The sequence below is a fragment of the Castor canadensis genome, chromosome 1 (genome assembly GCF_047511655.1).
Source record: "Castor canadensis chromosome 1, mCasCan1.hap1v2, whole genome shotgun sequence".
Taxonomy (NCBI): domain Eukaryota; kingdom Metazoa; phylum Chordata; class Mammalia; order Rodentia; family Castoridae; genus Castor; species Castor canadensis.
Genome location: NC_133386.1, coordinates 184,757,915 through 184,778,910, shown reverse-complemented (window position 1 = coordinate 184,778,910; position 20,996 = coordinate 184,757,915). Strand labels below are relative to the sequence as shown.

The following is a 20,996-nucleotide window of genomic DNA, read 5'->3' as shown; positions in this document are numbered from 1 at the left end:
CAAATGTCTCCAAAGCAGGTTGGAGTTGGTTTCTGATGGTATGGGAGCCATTCTGTTTTCTCAGTGTAACATGGTATAGGGAAGCTTTCCACAGGCTAAGGTTTCAGGGTGTTGAAGCTTTGATTCTTCATAGTGATTTTTTTCTGCCACGTGTGGCTCCAGAGTCTCAGCAAGATTTTTTCTTTATAGAGCTCCCACTGTCAGGGTCTATGCCCTAGTCTCCATTTGGATCCTCCTGCCCTATGTAATCCTGAAGTATGTTTCCAGGGCATAGAACTGTGGTTAGTACACATAAAGAAATAAATGTTCATATAATATATGAATGATAAACTACATGGAAAAGGTCACAGCTGAACTTATGCATTTTGATATAAGTCTTCAAAAAATGTAAATACTAAGTCTAACAATATTGCAGTAGAAGCTAACCCATATATGGGTTACCAGAGAGATAAAGCACAAACTTAAGAAAAAGAATTATTTTCATCCACTGGTATTGAGGAAATTTTCTTCTATTCTTAGGATTCAATTTTTACTGATATAATAAGTATGTACGTGTTTACTCTAGCACCCACCATCAATTTTAACATATTATTAATACCTTTTTCTACATGACTGTAAACTTTACTTTTGGTCTATAGCCAGAGTCCCTTTTAATATAATATAAGCTACCAGGAAAACTTACAAAAAATGAATGAGAACAAATTAACCTCTGATGACCAGGTTACCTTGATTCAATTAAAAGGCTTAATATAATTTGTTAAAATGCAGGGTTGGAAAAAAAATCACAATTCCTACAATGTTTGAAACAAACATTTTTACTAAATTGTGTTAGCAATTTACCATTGACTGGACTTACATAGCCCTGTTTCCATGTGTGACTTCCAATGAACTCACATGGACAATATTCTTTTCATGTGTTGTATTTACCATGGTGTTGCAGTTCTCCTTCACCATGAATCTCAAACTGCAATTTATTTTTACATAATTGAATATGTCACATTTGTCTTTCAACCCTTACTTCATTCTCAATATCCATAAATCTAACAGTTCCTTCAATTGCTGTATCTCTCAATGTTTGTGTTTAAAGTTTGGGGTAGCATGAAAATTTACTCATGGAAAGGATTATAATCCTTTAAAATGATATTTGATATTGGTGTATCCAAGGGATTATAGGCAGAAAGATTAAAAAGCTGCAGGATTTGTGGATTAGAAGTCATAAGAAAGTTGCAAGCACTGCCTAAGTGCTGAGATAGATGGTTACTGTGTAGGCTTACACATGTAGAAATGCTTCTTTATGTGCCTGGATTGTTCAATTTTAAAATGAGTGCTTGACGACTTCTTTTCAATATAAGCTCATCATTAAAGTCTGTTAGAGAGCTTTCTAGAAATACAACAGAAAATATTCTGAGACTCTTTCAGAATAAGTTAAGTTAAAGAAACAGTTTTTGATACTTTGCTCTGATTTTATTATCAAAATAATGGACCATCTGAACATTTAGGTTTGAAAAGCTAGAAATAGGTGACTCCTGATGTTCTTAGAATGAAATAACTTTGAGTGAATGGAATTCAGACAATCCCATGTGTTCTAAAGTTGAAATTGATTTAGAAACTTGTGAGATACATACATATATCCATTTAGTAATTTTTCTCCACAATACTCCTTCCTTTATGATTTAGGACTTCATGATTAATTATTGGAGAATATATGTGGCAAAGAAGGTTTGATGTCCTTGTTCAAGTAGCAGCTGTTGATTCATAATTCTCAAAGACAATGTAGTATAAGACATGAAAGGATATTTGAACTTCTACAAGTGAATCAATAAACTTACTCCTCTTCACAAATGTTCCTCAGAGTCAATCCACATTTTAGAGCTCTGAGAGTCTCCTCTTGATTTCTTGGAAGGACATGACAAAGAGGCATGGGAACATTCCATAGCACTAGTGAGAGTAAGACTGATGAACAACAGCATTTCATTCCATGGATGTATGATCACAACACTGATTCAGCCTCGCAGTATTCTAGAATTTCTATATGATGACGTAAATGACTTTGACTAAAACTTCATTGTTGAAAAGATAGTCATTCTTCCTATATTCAAGTTGACAGCAACTAGTATATTTAGTAATAAAAAACTGAAAATATTTCTTCCTTTATCTTACATACAGTGATCATACCACTCTCCCCTGGAGTAACATAAGTACATTTCTATCAATTCAACTTTATATGTAAACATGGTTCTCATATTCCTCCATATGTCCTGCTTTTTTCTCATATGCAGATACTCAAGAATTAAAACATTTATCACATGTATGGGTCTCCAGAATTAAAGTTTTTTGTAATTTATGTATGATTTTGCCTCATTTGTTCAGTTTTTTATTTACATTCAATTCTTGTATAATGACCAGCTATGAATGTGAACTGATGAGTAGAGTAAAATAGCACATTTTCTTTTACACAGTAGAAAAATAAACACCATATGTAACATAACTGGGCCCACATTGAGGGCTAAAATTAAGTCCAGCCTGGATTATCTGATCAAATTTTATCTAAAGACACATAAAAAATAACTAAATGGTTTTTTTTGTCAACCATAAATTTTAGATTGGACATTTGTACAGCATCATTCAGTTTGATGACTTAAGACCAGTTTGATTAAATTTTCTTCCAATAAATTCACTGCAAGTTATCTTGAAAAGAGGGGTAAAAAAGGTCAAATGAGAATGAGTGGACATTAAGAACAGATAGAGGAGTAGGTATATTCACATTGGAAAAATGCTGCATAACTAAAGATATAGCTGCCAAATTTCCTCTCGCCACTTCACCCATTGATTTTATGTAGGTAATACTATAACATATGCCTATGGAAAGCCTCTTTTTCCCTTAGTTCTTGATAAATTGTGGAATAAGGATCAACTGAAGATGAAACAAAAGACCACTCTTCTCTTGAGAAAAAACAAATTAAAATAAGTCTCAATAAATAAAAACTTTGTAATGGACTATTCAAAATAAATATGTATTAACAACAAGCACTCTAAAAATTAACAACCAAGCTGGACCAGGTGGCTCATGCCTGTAATTTCAGATGCTTATTAGGTGGAGAGGGCTGGTAGAAAGGTAAGAATGCCTTCCCTAGCAAGCATGAGGCCCTGAGTTTAAAACCCAGTGCTGCCAATAATAATGAGAAGAAGAAGAAGAAGAAGGAGAAGGAGAAGGAGAAGGAGAAAGAAGAAGAAGAAGAAGAAGAAGAAGAAGAAGAAGAAGAAGAAGAAGAAGAAGAAGGAGGAGGAGGAGGAGGAGGAGGAGGAGGAGGAGGAGGAGGAGGAGGAGGAGGAGAAGGAGAAGGAGAAGGAGAAGAAGAGAAGAAAGTAACTTTAAAAGCAAAAATGGACTGGGGCTCAAGTGGTAGAGTGCTTACCTGGTTCTAAGCTGAAAGACTCTGAGTTCAAACTCCAGTACAACCAAAACAAAAAAAAAAATGAGAAAGTGAAGATTGGAGGATGACAGTTCAAGGTTAGACTGGGCAAAAAGCATGAGATGTTATCTGAAAAATAGCTAAAAGCAAAAATGGTCTGAAAATATGATTCAAGTGGTAGAGCCCTTGCCTAGCAAACACAAATTCCTGAGCTCAAACCACAGTTCCCACCCCCCAAAAAAAAGTTAAATAAAAAACCAAATGAGACACCTGTCCATACAACTAACTTCTCTCTTCATAGTGACCTTTATGAAATGGATAATCCCCTCAAAAGTTAACCTTCACTAGGTCATTGTCAAAGTAGAAATTAACATTATCTCTTAGGTTTTTACTTTCTTTTCAGTATAATTCATTTTGTAACCTCCTATCATAGCTTTGAGTTCCTCAATTTTTCAAGCAGGACAAATCTTAAGTCTTTGTGGAGGGAAAAACTGTGAGTAAAATCTTTGTCACCTTTTGGCAGTTTTCTGCAAATGCACTCATTACCATCTCCTGTGTTCCTGTTGCACATAGGTAATAATACTTTGTTTTTTTCTTTTTTTTTTTCATTTTTCTTTTATTATTCATATGTGCACACAAGGCTTGGTTCATTTCTCCCCCCTGCCCCCACCCCCTCCCTTACCACCCACTCCGCCCCCTCCCTCTACCCCCCCAATACCCAGCAGAAACTATTTTGCCCTTATTTCTAATTTTGTTGTAGAGAGAGTATAAGCAATAATAGGAAGGAACAAGGGATTTTGCTGGTTGAGATAAGGATAGCTATACAGGGCATTGACTCACATTGATTTCCTGTGTGAGGGTGTTACCTTCTAGGTTAATTCTTTTTGATCTAACCTTTTCTCTAGTACTTGTTCCCCTTTTCCTATTGGCCTCAGTTGCTAATACTTTGAGTGTGTAGCATTCAGTAGTTTAGTGGGGACTGTGGTGTAAATGATAGAGCAACAGAAAATATTAGTTCTGCTTCTGTCATATTTTAAAACTTCGGGAACTTTGATCAAGTCTCCAGGCCTTTGTTCCTCAGGTGTGTGCTGTAGAAGTGGGTGACACAAGAGGATCATTAAGACTCTGAAGTCCCATTCAATTCACAAATAATGAGGATTTTTGTAGGAATGCAACATTCTCAATATGGTAAAGACACAGGCTTATTTTCTAATTTTTAGTATGTTTGAGCTATTATTTTTTCTGTTTTTCTGAGTATAATTGACAAAATTTGTATACATTCAAAACATACACTTTGATGATTTGGTATATATATACATTGTGAAATAACTGCCACAATCAAAATAATTTACAGATTTCTTACTGTGTGCATTGACCTTTTGTGTTTGTGAATGTGGGTGTGGTCAAGGTACAACTTATTCCTTCCTGTGGTTGGAACATTCATGTGTGGTGAGCTTATTCCATGTGATAGGAGAATTAGCCTCACATCAGGACCTCAAGACTGTTCATTTCTTTCTCCATGTTCTTACCTAATCCAGAGCCTTACAAATGGTAAAGAATTGTGCATGCTACACATTTATAAAGGGATGATCTGAACACCTATGAAGACTTTTTAAGTGAAGATAAACATGCAATCATAGAAATTTGTTTTAGTGTTTGAAAGGGAGAAGATGTTCTCCTGGAAGTGGATAGTGGAATCGTGATTACCATGGGATGGGCCAGTTGAGGAGAAGGTGTTGAGGAGGTGATGATCAAGGGATCCAGAATTTCAACTGCAATAGAGGAATAAACTGGGAAAATCTGTTGTACAACTTGGATAATGTATTTAATAAAAATGTATTCTAAAACATGGTAAGAGAGTGAACTTAAATGTTATCACCAAAAAGTGATGACTATGTGAGATGATGCATGTGTTAGGTATATGGATTTATTCATCCTACATGATATATTTGCTTTAGAGTGTCATGTCTAACATGATAAATATATCACTTTATTGGTCAACTAAAAAGGAAATTAGAAAAAGAGCTGTTCATCATCCAGTCTGAAATTTTTAACTACTAGAATACACCACCAATAAGGTACTAAAAGTTGATTGCAATGACTTTGATAAGATAAAAGTAGTAATATAACATTGCCCTATTTAATTGCAGAAGCATAATTTATAACCACATTTTACTACATTGCTGCATTATATTTGTCTCTATGGAAATCTAATAATGGAAGTTCTTAAGATCTGTATCTCTAAATGGTCTCTTAATCAAGAAGATATCTTTTTCCTAAAAAAGGGCATAACCCCAAACACTTCATACTTTATAATTACCATGATAAAATATTATAATGACTAATAGTTCTAAGATGAAGAGACACAGAACATATTCCATAATTTAAGATCTGGAAGGGACCTAGATATAATCTAATACAGTTTACAGAACATCATAAAAATCCATTGTTTTTGGTACAAATCAGACCAATCAATTGAACAGCAAGAGAAAGGGAACCTTGGATATTTTAAATTTTTGTGGTATCTTTTCTCTCTGAAATTTCTGTATGGTTTTGCTGGTAATTTCCTATGTTATTTATAAGGTGGGGGATTCTAAAAATTTAACATGAAGTTTCCTCCAGATGCTGCATAAACATTATTTTCATTGTAGAGGACTGAAAGAAAAGGATTTCCCTAAGGCCATTAACATTACATCATTGCTCTTAAATATACTTTATAAGCAGAAAAAAGAATATTTAGGTCAAAGGTAATAAGAAAGGGCAGATTTTAATAGGTGAGAGAACCAGAAACAAGTTAGACTATGTCTACCAGCCTTTGAGATTAAGAGTCAGAAATTTCCTGGTACTAATTTTCAACCAATTTTTCAATCATCACTCTTCTTTAACTTTGGAAAGCTGCAGCCAAATAACCTTAGGAAAATTGAAAAGCTAAGCAAGATTGATACCTCATAAACATTGATGAGTATTTTTCTTCTATAATTAATATACAAAGTTTGTATATTAATTATACAAACTTTTATAGGGAATTTGATGCACCTGGTTTATTTTCAACATCTATTTGATAGAATAGGGAATTTGATGCACCTGGTTTATTTTCAACATCTATAAAATAATTTAATGGTGTTAATCTCTGAAGATATTGAAAAATAAAATTAAGAAGACAATAAAATAGCAAAGTGTATCTATATATGACTGTGTGATAAGATAACAGGTATGTAAATAAGAAAATGCCAAACATTTCAATGGAGAGTGAGAGGTTATAATTTTCAAATGATCAGAAAAGGGAAGAAGGATTCATTTGATAATGTTCTGGAAGATAGAAGAATTTTCCAGTTCTTTGTGGTATGGACACCAGAGATCCCAAGCTTGTGTGAAGACGCCAGTGTGTTATAAAGAGTCAAGCAGCAAATCAGTTTCCAAGATTTCTATGACATGAGTTCTCTTAAATAAAAGGGATCTTTCAATGGAGAATAATTTTTTTAGTTTTTTAATCAGAAAAATCAACGGGGGGGGGAGGAATATGTAAAAGCCAGAGAATATCCCTGAATCTGAATATCATGTATATTAATATTATTATATTATTATTATTGTCATGTTGTATTGAAGAAGGAAAATAGACTTGTAATGCTGATTCTACCAAGTCTAATATAGCAACATAAGGAAAGCTGTAGTTTTCTAATCTGGATGTGCCTGAATGGTAATTGTTGAAAAAGACTAGCTAAGAGCACAGAATTCAATTGTTCCATCATAACAGGGAGGTCCAAAGTATATGAATCCTAAAGCAATGTAGTTTCAGTGTGAAAAATTAAAAGTAGGGGAAAAATTAAAACTAGGAGAATCACTTACATGAAAGGCTAACTTTAGTAAAATACACAAATCTTTATTGATTAAAATTCCTCCGCATGCCATTTTCCACCCAAAATTAAAATGACTGTTAATGCATCTGAAATTGTAGCACTAATTATTCATCCATTAAAACTAAATAAAAATCTCTTCCTAAACCCATGATATTTATCATTAAATGACAATCTTTCCTGATACAATGTACTTGCTCAAACTTGAAGATTTAATAAATGCCAGCATAGGGCTTTAAAAAGAAGGATGCATGAAAGAATGTTAACATTATAAGACTGGGTCCTTTCTTTCCCTCATTTTATTATTTTGTTTGTTTAATTTTGGACTTTTTTGCAGTTATATGAAAAATGGCTATATAACAAGACATAGTAACTCTTATAGCATTCTCCAACTCTCTGAGCTTAAAGATGGAGAAGTTACCTGAGACCACATTTCCCCAACTTTCAAATCAAGGAGAACTTTCTGGTATCCACAAATTCCTTTTATTTCCTTTCTTTGTCTTACCTCTACTGCCTTGTCAAAGTTTTTGTTACTTTAGGTTGAGATAGTAATTAAAGACCATGCAAAAATTGCTAACAGCATGGTAGATAGTAGAGAAATTAAAAGGCTGTCACTTCACAAATGTCAAAAAAGAAGTTCAATAAAGGTAAATGATTGACTCAGGTTATCACAACATTATTCAGAATCATTCTTTTATAATTATGCTCCTCTTTCTACTGCATCTCATTACCTTCTGACTTGGGATCAATTAGGAGCTTGGGATCAATTATGTAGCCATGAATTTTCACTCAAACATGTAAAGGAAAACCTGCAGGAGTCACCCCACTTTCTCCTTCTTGAAGACTGGTGAGTGGAGGCAGTGACTGGGTGTGACAGAGTCCAGGAGGATTAATTGGGCATGTGTTTTAATTGTTTGGCTGAAATAAGGAAAACTTCATCAGTTGTGTGTGGGATATCATATTCCAAATCAAAGAATTATCCCTCAATTTGGATGAATATCTTTTACAGAAAGAGAACTAATCTGTCAATCTTAAATTTATAAATAAACTTTAAAAAAATTAGATATGTGAGAATTTGGTGTTTTTCATTTTTGCTTCATCATCTAAAGTAAGCAGGTAGGCTGTCATTTTCAGGTAAAATGACCAAAATAGATGACCTTTACATGCATTCCCAATTCATGCCAATCAGAAAAGAGTACCTTTTTTTCTATTTTCAGCTATTGAAATTATTTATTTACTCTGAAGGAAAAATAAATGCTGATTTCCCTCTGTTGTTGTATTTCTTCTAGGTAATTTAAGTTTCTTTTTTGCCCACAAGATATATTCCATGGAAAAAATAAACAATGTAACTGAATTATTTTTCTGGGGCCTTACTCAGAACCTAGAGGTTGAAGAAGTTTGCTTTGTGTTATTTTCATTCTTCTACACTGTCACTCTTCTTGGAAACCTCCTCATAATTCTGACAAATCTCATGGGCAACCTTTTGAAGTCCTCTATGTATTTTTCTCTTAATTCCTTGTCTTTTGTGGACATTTGTTACTTTTCATTCACAGCACCAAAGTTGATTTGGGGCCTGTTAGTGAAGAACAAAATCATTTCCTATGAGGGGTGCATACTGCAAATCTTTGGAGTACATTTCTTTGGCTGTTCTTAGATCTTCATTCTTATGTGGCTATCTGTAAACCTTTATACTATATGAGTATCATGGTCCCTGAAAGATGCTGTAAAATTCTATGGGGATATGGGTAGGTGCATTTGTGCATGGCATTATCCCAGTGTTCTTAATAGTGAAACTCCCCTTTTGTTGACCCCATAAAACTGACCACTCCTTTTGTAATGTCCATCACATGTTGAAAATTGCCTGCACAGACACACATATCATTGGTGGTGTTATGACAGCCAACAGTGGTGAGCACTAGGCATCACACATTGGTTCACTCTGATGTCTGGAAAGGATCCCAGCCTAGGTCAGCTGGACCTTTTTACCCCAAGACATATAAAAGAAAATTAAATAATATTTTATTAATAATGGGTCAAGAATGGATTTTTGTGCATTATTGAGTTTCCTGATCCAAAAACTCCATGGTTAAACTGTAGTAGAAATGTACCTCATGAGCCATGTTATTTCATTACCAAAACCTCTAATAAATTTAGTGTAATATCCTTTGGTAGGAGAAGTGCACAATGTCAACATAGATGGAACAGACATGTAGGACATCGTGTGGCATAGGTTACATCTAAAATAAGCAAATACTAAATCCTGAGTACAAAGCTGTCGTTTTCCCTCCCACTATTACTTCTACAGTTCACACATCAGAGTTGAACATAATACTACATGTATCTAGGCCAATTCCCCTCTATCCCTGCTTTGTGATAAAGCACAGAATGAGAATTAACCAAAAATAAATATAAGCTATGTTCAAATGGAAACCTAAAAGACCTGTTACCTCTTGGGAGAAAACAAATAACAAAATTTTCTTAAAATCAGTTTTAGTGGATTTTGTGGCACATAGGCACATCCACAACAAGCTCATCGAAAATAAACAGGAGAAGCAGACATCTGTCCAGGCACCTATATTTACCTCTCTTTCCTTTCATCAGATCAACAAAACTAATACCTAATTTGACCTCCTAGGGTTCTCTTATTTTGTTTTCATTATGACTCTTATTTTGGTAGTATTTTGGTTTGAACTCAGAGTCTTCTACCTGGCAAGCAGGTGCTCTACCATTTGAGTCATTCCTCTGATTTTCAAGCACACCCTGAAGTCAGCGTTCTAAGTAGCTAGGATTTCAGTTTGAGGCACCATGCTCACCTTTCATTGTAATTCATTTTTAACTTCCAACCATGGTTCTGCATTTCCTTTTTTTCCAGTAGGATGCATGTATTTGTCTTTTTTTGGAAGGGAGACGTAGTTGCTAAAATTGTTGTCACCATCTGGCTGATAATCTGCGAATGCACTTATTACCAGCACTTGTGTTCCTAATGTAAATAGACAATTATACTTTGAGTGCAGAGCATACAATTAAATATCTTAGTGGGAATAAAATTACAGTATAGATCTGCAGCACATAGAATTTACTGTGAGGAAGTATTATAACAAGACTCAATTCACAACATGCCCTTCACAGGAATTCACTTTATCTGGGGGATTATTGACAATTTCAGATTTATTTATATGAATTACAGGTTAAATATTTTATGCTAATGTCCTCCAGACATGTAGGTTTTCCCTTTGCCTCTTTGTACCAACACCCTGCTAAGTGACCCCTTCTCAACTTTTTCTTTACTCCTAAGAATGCCTATATCTCCAATAATTTGCTATAAATCATAATCCTGTGTAAGATCTCTGAAGATGGATGCCTATGGAGGTCCAAAAATATTGAAATTCAAGGCCTAGTCAGTAGTGTTCCTTATCAGCAATTAAATTAAAATCCATTCTTTAAAAGTGGTCTCCAATTTGCTGCTAGTTGCTCATGACTAAAAATCTAGCTACTTGGAAAACTGAGATCAGGAAGATTATGGTTTGAGGTCAGCCTGAACAAACAGTTTACAAGACCCCCATCTCCAAAATAACCAGATCAAAATGGACTGAAATGGTGGCTCAAGTAGTAGAGCCTGCTTTGCAAGTGCAAAGCACTGAATTCAAGCCCCAGTAAATTTTTTTTAAAAGTGTTCTCCCAACTTGCACAGTTTACATTAGTGAAGTTCAGCACATAAGCTGCGGTTAGGGTATTTCACTCCACTGTAGAAGCTTTACTCCTGTTGTGCTGATATTTTACTCTAACTGTTATTGTGCAACCATCAACACAATCTAAATTTAGAATATCATCCACGCCCCTCAAAGACAAATCCATACCCATGAACAATGACAACCTCTTTCTTTCTACCTCCATCACTCCCCACCTTTGACAAACCCTAAGCTCCCTATCATTCCACATTTGCATCTTTGCTTGTTTCCTACACAAAGAATCATACAGAGTTTCATATTCACAATGGCTTAAGAATTAGGGTAGGCATGGAATCTCATGTCAGTGGCCCCAAGCACATGGTAGGCATAGGTAGGAGGATCGTGGTCCCAGGTTGGCCCCAGCCAAAATATGTGAGACCCTCTCTAAGGATCCTATCTGAAAAGTAACCTATAACCAGATCAAAATGGACTGAAATGGTCATTATAGCAAAAAAGGCTGCAGGCATGGCCCAAGTGGTAGAGGGATTGTGTAGTAAACACAAGTCCTTCATTTCAAACCCCAGTACCAGAAAGAAGAAGATTCCACTCATACATTCATCAATTGACTGGCCTGTGATTTATTTCTAGAGCTGTTAGTTATAGAGCTGTTAGGAAGAGCATTGGTTTGTTAGTTTTTGTGCAAACATGTTTTATCTCTCTTGTGCATATACCTAAGAGTTAAAGTGCTGGGTCAATATGGTAGTTGTGCACTTGACCTTTGGAGGAGCTCTTTTCCACCATTTCAAATTCCCACCAGCAATATATGGGACTGGAATTTTGCCACATCATTGCTTCAATTGTTATTTTCTATCTTTTGTGATTCTAGAGTGCATGTCTTACCACATTGTGGTTTGGTTTACATTTCCTAGTAGTGAAAGATGTTGAATATCTTCTCATGTGCTTTTGGTCATTTGTGTGTCTTCTGTGGAAAAATGTTTATTAACATATTTTACATAGTTTTAAATTGTGATAATTTTAGTTGAGTTATGTTCTTTGTTTTACTAATATATTTATTTACATATTTTCAAACTAGTCCCTTTTGCCAGTATTTTCTCCTACTTTGTGGATTAGGTTTATGATCTGTTAGTTACATAGTTCCAGTACAGAAGTTTTTAATTTTGATGACATCTAATTTATATATTCAACATTACTCTTATGTAACTTTATTATAAAGTTATATTATGTACTTTACTACAAAAATCATGGAAATCCATTTCTTAATGACAGTTAATGTTTTACACTTTTTCTGTAAAAATGATTTTTAGGTCCTGCAGACACCCTTATTTGGACTTAGAACAATACAGTTTTTGCAAAGCAATGTTTTTCACTAAGATACAATTTATATTAATGAAATGCAGGTTTTAAGTTATAGGTTTTGATGAGTTATGATAAAAGTATATACTTATGTAATCTTAATTAATTCAAGAAATAGGACACATTAGCCACAAATTTTTTCCATGTCTCTTTCAATCACTTCTCTCTGCTACAACTACTGTTTTGTGTTTTGGTTTTGGTGGTATTGAGTTTGAATGGGCCTCACACTTGCTAGGCATTTGCTCTACCACTTAACTATTATGACAGTCAATTCAATTTTGATTTTTATAATTTGATGTTAGTTTTTCATATTTGAAAATTTCACATAAATTAATCACAGGATTTGCTCATTTGTGTCTGATTGATATTTCTGAAATTGATCCAGTTGTATTATTACTGCATTACTTTTTTTTGCTTAGTAGCATTTCATCATGCTTACTCTGACAACATGTATCTTTTAAATGCTATATATCTATATTTAATGTAAGCAAGATTTTTGGTTGTTTGTTCATCTTACCATAGTCTCTTTTTCCCTTCTATTACTATGCTTCTTCCTTTCTTGTATTATTTTGATATTTTAGTATTTTTTGTTTATTACTTAATTCCATCTTCTTCCTTGACTTAATAATAGATTTTATTTTTAAGCAGTTTTGTGGCTTATGGCAAAACTGAATATAAGGCACAGAGATTTTACATATACCATTTCCCTTACACATGCGCTTCCTCCCCTATGACTTACATTCTCCACCAGAGTGGTGCAATTTTTATGACTGATGAAACTAGACTGATATATTATTATCATCCAAAGTGCAGAGTATATAATAGGGGCATACTTTAGATGTTGTACATTCTTTGATTTTTAACTATTTTAAAACAGCATAAACACATCTTTATAATAGTGTATATATTTGTGACAGCATTGATTTAAATTCCCTTATGCTCTGCCTATTTATTCATCCCCTAACTTCTGAGAACCATTGAAGTTTTACTGTCTCCATAGTTTTCCTTTTCCAGAATGTATTATACTTGGAATAACAAAGTATCAGTCTTTTCAAGATTGATTGAATTGATTTGTTTTCCCTTTTGATGTCCATTAGTGTTTCCTCCATGTTTAATTTTGCATAGTTTGATAGCTTATTTCTTTTTAGCATTGAACAATATCCCACTTTTATGTTTATCTATTTGTCAGTAACCTACTGACAAAAAGTTTACATCTAGTTAAGGCGTCTGTGAGAAAGCTGTTATGAACACTGTGTACAGGGATTTGTGTAAGCATAATTTTTCAGTTTCTTTTGGTAAATAACAAGGAATGTAATTTCTGGATCTCACAGTAAGTATATTGTTAGTTTTTAAAGAAACTGTCAATCTCTGATCCAAAATGGCTATGACATTTTTATTTCCAGTAGCAATGGATGAGAGACCCTGTTACTCTGCATCCTCACTAGCATTTAATGTTACCAGTATTCTGAATTTAGTCATCATATTAGTGTGCAGTGTTCTTTCACTATTGCTTTAATATGCACCCTTCTGATAACATTTTGTGGAACATCTGTCATCTGCTTGCATACCATCTGTACATCTTCATTGGTGAGGTATCTGTTAAGGACTTTGGCTCATAAAAAATAAGCCATCGTAAAAAATGTTTTATAAGTATTTTGTCAGTTTTTTCATTCTTTTATATTGTCTTTCCCCCACAAAATTTAATTTTATGAAATCCAGCTGAAATCTTTCTGTCCTTTTGGATGTCTACTTCAACCACAAATTAGACCCAAACTAGTAATAGATTTACTGCAGAATATCCTCTTGTACAATGGCTGCATGTCCACACATTGTATGACCTTCTGTTTGGTGTCACAGTGATCATCATTGTGGTCATGGCTTGTGATCGCTATGTGATACCTACACCTCACTATACAGTCATTATCAGCAGACAGGTGTGTGTGTCCTCATGAGGATCTCTTTGTTTGAGGTTTAACCCATACACTCCTGCAGGTATTGATTTTTATTGAACTCACACTCTGTGGCCCTAGTCAGATAGACTATTTCTATGACATATTCCCCTTGTTTTGCTGGCCTGCACTAACATGGGCTCTTGGTTATTAGTAACATTTCCACCATAGGAATGATGTCCATTTTGATCTTTGCTGCCTTTGTAATTTCTTACATTATCATCTGGTCTGTGTTGAGGACCTGCTTACCTGGGGGATACTGCAAACCTTCTCCACCTGTGGCTTCCACATCACTTTCATATTCATGTTCTTGCCATTTATCTTCACTTGTCTCCTCATGACTGAATCTGTCCATGATGACCAGGTGTTTGTTCTGTTTTACACCATTGCTGCTTTGTTCAATCTCATCTACCCACTGAGAAATATAGACATAAAGAATGCCATCAGGAAAGCATGGTGTCAAGACAAATTGTTTGTAGGGAATTGACTCTGGTGTTGGAGAATTTTGGCTGATGTTCTGTCAACAGAATAAATATCAACAAATGAAGTGAGTGCAGAGGTGGTGAGCTGTAATAAAATTTTAAGGACTGAAGACAGAAGATTCTAAATCTCTCTTTTGCTAATTCTCTGAGTCTGTATGTGAGAGAATTGCATCACATGATCTTGAAGTCCCTCCTAGTACTGATATTCTGGAATTTCCTCTGTCCTTCATGATCTCACACACAATGTGTTTATGATACGATTACCTGCAAAAATTATAAAAACTAAATTGTGCTGCTCTTTAGGATTAGTTATACTGACAGAGATACCTGCCATAGGTAGATAGCAGTCTTAACCATTTCCAGTTTGAAGTTTCATTGCAATTAAGAAAAATGAAAGCAATGTCAAAATATGTATGTATATGTTTTAATTCTTCTAGTTAATTAAGCATGGTTCGAAAAATGCAATGTAATGTAACTCATATGTTGCAATGGAAGTTATTGTGATTCATTACTGGTAATCTATTAGATAAAAGCAATTACAATTTTCAAATGACAAGCATCTTAATTTTCAAACTTACAAATGTATTACTACAGCTGTATTTATCACTGCATTTTAAAAGTCTTCATGAGTACACAAATTGATGTTGTTTGTAAATTCCAAGCATGGAAAGTCTCCCATCCTATGTAAAACTCTAAATTAGGAAAGCCGTGTTGAAGAAGTGGATATTCACAGGGTGCAATTTGTTAATTTTTAGTGCACATGGAGTATGCAAAAATAATTTTAAAACAGCTTTCAATCTATGCAAATCTGTGTCTTCTTCACACAAGGATGCCTTCATCCTGATGAGGAATAAAGACTATTGAATGAAGAAGCAAGATATCTGCTTGTGTATGCATATACACACTCAATAACTAAGTGTGGTTATGGATATGTTAATAAATTTGAATATGATAATCATATGTATTGTGTATATATACATATATATATATATAATCACCATTTATAGATGTTGAACATAGATCTTCTTTTGTTTAGGGTTTTTGAGACAGGGTTTCCATATGTAGTCCTGGATGGACTCGGCACATGATTTTCTTGTCACATGTGTCTTCTTGAATATGGCAGTCACAGGCATGTTCCTCCATACCTGTCAAAGCTTTTATGAATTAGTTTTACTACAAACAAGTTGGAAAATAAAACGAAAACTGGTAAAACCAATGAAAGTGAAGCATAGGCTAATATTATCGTTAGCTCACTGAGGCATTTCCTTCACTTATAGAAGAATCTTCAATTTTGGTGAATTAGAAAGGACATCTACAGGCTCTAGTGGAACAAACTACTACAACACTCACCTAAAAAATTGGGGCTTATAGAATGGGTAAAAGTCATCAAGTTTTTATGTACAAAAGATACATTACTAATATTTTTTGCTCTTGAGTCCTATTCAGCAAGGTCTCTATTAAATAACAACTATACACACTTAAACAATAGTCTCCTATGCAACAGGAGAATGGTTTTAATCATAAGGAATCAATTTTTAAATTTCCACCAGGTGGAAAAGATTTTAGAGAAGCTTTTCCCTTCCAAAACTTTCTAAACACATGTCTTGCTTTAAAAAATTAGGGCACATAGAATTGTAAAAAGAAGAAATTGCTTAAATACATTGAAGAGAAGACAAGAAGACCATAGAAATCAGGTTTGATATCTATGGTGATCTCAGGGACATTTCCTGCTGGTGAGATTGTGTGTATCAAGAAAGTGAAGATGAAGAGAAATGTCCACTGATGTATGAGATCCACATAGGCAGGTGTGTTATTTTGTATTTATTTTTAATTTGCCTGTTTTTGATGTATATGTATGCTACATTGTTTCCATTCCCAAATTAATTTACTTATTGTCAGAAATTTGACACATTTCTCTTAAAAGATAAACTTTTCACCAGCCAGCTTCAATATGTCATATTTATTTTTTAATTTACCTTCATCTAGCAAGTAATCAACAAAGGAAGGGTAAAATGGAATGTACCCCACCATGAGTAATACTATGTATATTCGTGTGTTCTCCAGGAAATAAATAGTTGAAAAGATATTGCTGCTTCACATGTATTTAATGTTTGTCCATTATGTATGTATCATCTGCAGATTGACCTTTTCAAACGACTACTCCTTTCAAAGTACCTCACACTGAGTATTTTGAAGGGTTTATTATTTTAAGAAAGTGGTTCACAATCTCCACTTGACCATGCTGTTGTGGAATCAGAAAGCTCAATAATTCTGTTACCAAGTCATGCTTACCCTCATGGTTTATATAACAAACATTTAATTCTAGTTCATGAGTCCATGGGGAAAGAAACTTGAGCTCAACTGATCTAGGCTCACTTTGAGCAGGCTTAATTCCAGACGTTAGGATGGGCTTTTATCATTTATTTTTTCATCCATAAAACAGATGTGTCATCTCACTCTTTCCAGGTCAGGTTATGTTAATTGCTTGTAACTATGCAAGAACTAGACATAACAGAACAATGTCAAAATGAATCATTACTATTCTGGTATCTCAAATCTGGTTTAATTCTGTAATCCTCAGAATGCAATAAATGCTTTAGTTTCCATACATATTAAATGGAGGACTAAGAAACGTATGTGTACACAATCAATTTAACCCTGCATGTAAATGGGTTTTCAATGAATCATGTTCACCTTGGAGAGAGCAGTACGACCAGTAGTTAAAAGATAATTCAGGGAGAAATATTTTCATTTTTTCCAATATTAAATAAACTGTTCTTTTCAACTTGAAAACAAGAAGGACTGTTATTTTTTAACAATGAATTTCCAGTCACAATTACATTTGCAAGTCTTTAACAGTGCAAGGTTGGAGGTCAGTATATGTCCATGAAATAAAATGGGTTTTGGTCAAACTTCTAATTGGGACGAGGAAAGTTTGAGGTTCTCATGACGTGGTCTTTTCCCTCTAAGGAATCACAAGACCCTCCGACTTCCTTCAGTGGGGTCTGACTCAGAGGAACTTTTGCGAAGAGTTGTCAGTCTGCAGATCCGTTGGAAACTTGAATATGCATCCACATTTTCTCCTTACGGTTCTTTGAGATCATGAAGCTGCAACTGCTCAATTCTCAGACCATCAATATCCCCTGAGAGTCAGTTGCCCAGTACAAAGCATAAAGCAAAGAGCATTGAGGAGAAATGTTACCTAGTGGATCACACATGTAATTATGCATTTCTCTAAATTTCATCAATTTTAGCTCTCTGTGTGTTGGTCAGCAGGACAGTTGTTGGTGTATACTCAAAAGGGCTGCTTGGATCCCATATTTATATAGAGCTGCCATGATCTAAGAACTTCAAGAGTCACTGGTCTCAGCTTTTCAAATTTACATACATAGACATGTCGCTGACTACATACAAGTTACCAGAGGAGTTTTTAAAAATACAGGTTTTTAATAACCGCCAACTTTGATCTAATTGATAAGACTCTCTTAGAATATATCCTGTTTTCTGTGAAAGATTAAAAAAATCTTCTCAGTATGATTCTAAAGATTTGCCAAGTTTATAAAACTTTGACCAAGGACTTGTTTTAAAATTAATCAAGTGGAAGCAGATTGTGAATGAGCTGGGAAAATCAACCTGAACTTCTTTGGCTCCAAGGCAAGATTGAAAACAGGATTATAATTTCTAATCTATGCATCCTGTGGCTTTTAGTTTTTTAGCTTTTAATCATATGCCTGCATAAATATGAAATTTCACTTTTTTGCTGTACAGTTCTTTCCAGGAGTAATATTTGTACTCCACCCCCAAACATGAATACAAACCCAGGTGCAGGCAGTAGCACAGACAAATTTTAAGAAAAGACAATGAAACACTTACTATAAAAATAAATCTCTGGTTATGGTTTAACCAACATAAGTAGCAGTTCACAAACAAAAGAAATACTTATCCATAATATGAATATTAATAGAATGTTACCATTGGAAAGAAGAAACTTACAGATCAGTCCAATCTTACTATTGGGAAAGAAAAAAGGAAGAAAAGTAATCTTTTATTTTTTAAACCTATATGTTAAAAAAATTTTAAATCTCATTTACATGTTAGGCACATCTCCACTTCCACTCCAAGCTTACTAGACTTACTTTCCCCCTTGTTTGGCAGAACTTATATAAGAATACATTAGTGCAGACATGTTGTTTTTCATGCGTGTTATCATCCGTGCAATATATGCATGCAAGGTGCTCAGTATATTCCACCCACCTTTTTAATCCTTGGAAACACTCTTGCATATTTATAGCACACCTTTTCTTTCCTCTTTTTTTTTTGGAAGTCTGCAGTTTGAACTAAGGGCTTCATGCATGCTAGGAAGGCACTCTACCACTGGAATCACAACCCCAGATCTTTTCTGCTTTATTCATAATTCAGGTAGTGTCTGATGTTTTCCCTAGAGTCAGACTCAGATGTGATCTACTTTCCTAAGGCCTCTTGAGTAGCTGAGATCACATATGTGTATCATCATGACCACCTTATTGATTGACATGGAATCTCACTAACTTTTGTCTGGGTTGGCCTTGAACCACAACCCTTTTTTCTCTGCCTTTGATTTAGCTGGGATTATAAGTGTGAGACACTGCACCCAGTTACAAACTCTAATTTTTAAAGCAAATAACAAAAAAGTAAAAAAGCAGAAAATAATTATTTTGAGTATGATCATGGCTAAGATTCTGAGTTAGAGAGTTTCTTCAGTCAGATATATTTCAAGAAATCATCTAATTATCAAATAGTGTAATGACAATAATGGTCATAGCTTACTTATGTGGAATATTCCATTGTTTCTCCCCAAATCCTATGAGGTTGCAATTATTGTCTTCTCTGAAAAAAAGCTAGCAAAGGTTGAGGAAATTTAAAATCATACATTTTCCAAGATTACTTCCAGCTATTTCCCATTAGCATCCTAGAAAACCTTCCTACCCCACAGTTTCTTCATTGCATTCTTTACTTCTGCATTTCTCATAGTATAAATCAGAGGATTTAACATGGGAGTGATAATGGTATAAAATACAGCCACCATCTTATCTTCTGAGAAAGTAGTGTCAGGCCTCATGTACATAAAGGTACAGGGACCAAAAAAGATAATGACCACAGTGATGTGGGAGCCACAAGTAGAGATAGCTTTGCGCCTACCTTCTACGGACTGCTTTCTCAGAGACACCAGAATGATGGTATATGAGATTATCAGGATGACAAAACTTCCCAGTGCAATGGTACCACTGTTAGCTGTCACAACAACACCCACAACATAGGAGTCTGTGCAGGCAAGTTTCAGCACTGGGTGGACATCACAAAAGTAGTGATCAATCTCATTGGGTCCACAAAATGGGAGCTGGACTACCAGAGCCACTTGGATAATAGAGTGCAAGAACCCACCCACCCATGTCCCCAGCAACATTTTATTGCATCTCTCCTGGTCCATGATGGCCATATAATGTAGAGGTTTACAGATGGCCACATAGCGATCATAGGCCATGACAGTAAGGATGAAGATCTCAGTACAACCAAAGAAATGCACCCCAAAAAGTTGCAACATGCAACCCGGGTAGGAGATGGTTTTATTTTTCACTAGTAGGTCAATGATCATTTTGGGCACTGTAACTGAAGAGTAACAGATGTCCACAAAAGACAAGAAGTTAAGAAAGAAATACATGGGACACTTGAACAGGTTACCCATGCAAACTGTCATCATGATGAGGAAGTTTCCCAGAAGAATGACTGTGTAGAAGAATGAAAACACCACAAAACAAACTTCTTCAACCTCTGGGTTCTGAGAAAGACCCCAGAAAATAAATTCAGTTACATTGTTTGTTTTTTCCATGGGATGAGTCTGTGAAGTTATGTTCCCACGAAGACATTAAATTACCTGAAGAACACATAAAAAGGATAATGCATTTATTTCTAACTTAATACAAATGAATAATTCTGATAGCTGACAATGGAAAAGTATTATTTAGTGTTAATTGGTGTGCATGTTCAAAAGTGTGGGGTATATTTATTTGGATTATATTACCTCAGTATTATACCCCATTTATTCACTTCAGATGAGGAAGAAAAGGACAGAGAGATAAAGCAAATCACCCAAGCCTCACATTTGGCAAAGTGTTTCTCTATATTTGCTTAACTTTTATTTAGTATAAGGCAGTCTATTTAATTTTGAAAGAAGTGTATTTTGCAATTTGGTTGTATTTATATATCAGGACATGTTTGC

General features: G+C 34.6%; 1 protein-coding gene across 1 annotated transcript; it reads right to left on the bottom strand.

Moving 5' to 3' along the window:
• Positions 1-19,688: 19,688 nt before the first annotated feature.
• On the bottom strand, positions 19,689-20,621 carry LOC109676208 (olfactory receptor 4S2). Its single transcript, XM_020152698.2, has one exon. It carries the CDS (start codon positions 20,604-20,606, stop codon positions 19,689-19,691), a length of 918 nt encoding a protein of 305 aa, XP_020008287.2. The 5' UTR covers positions 20,607-20,621.
• Between the last annotated feature and the right edge of the window lie 375 nt (positions 20,622-20,996).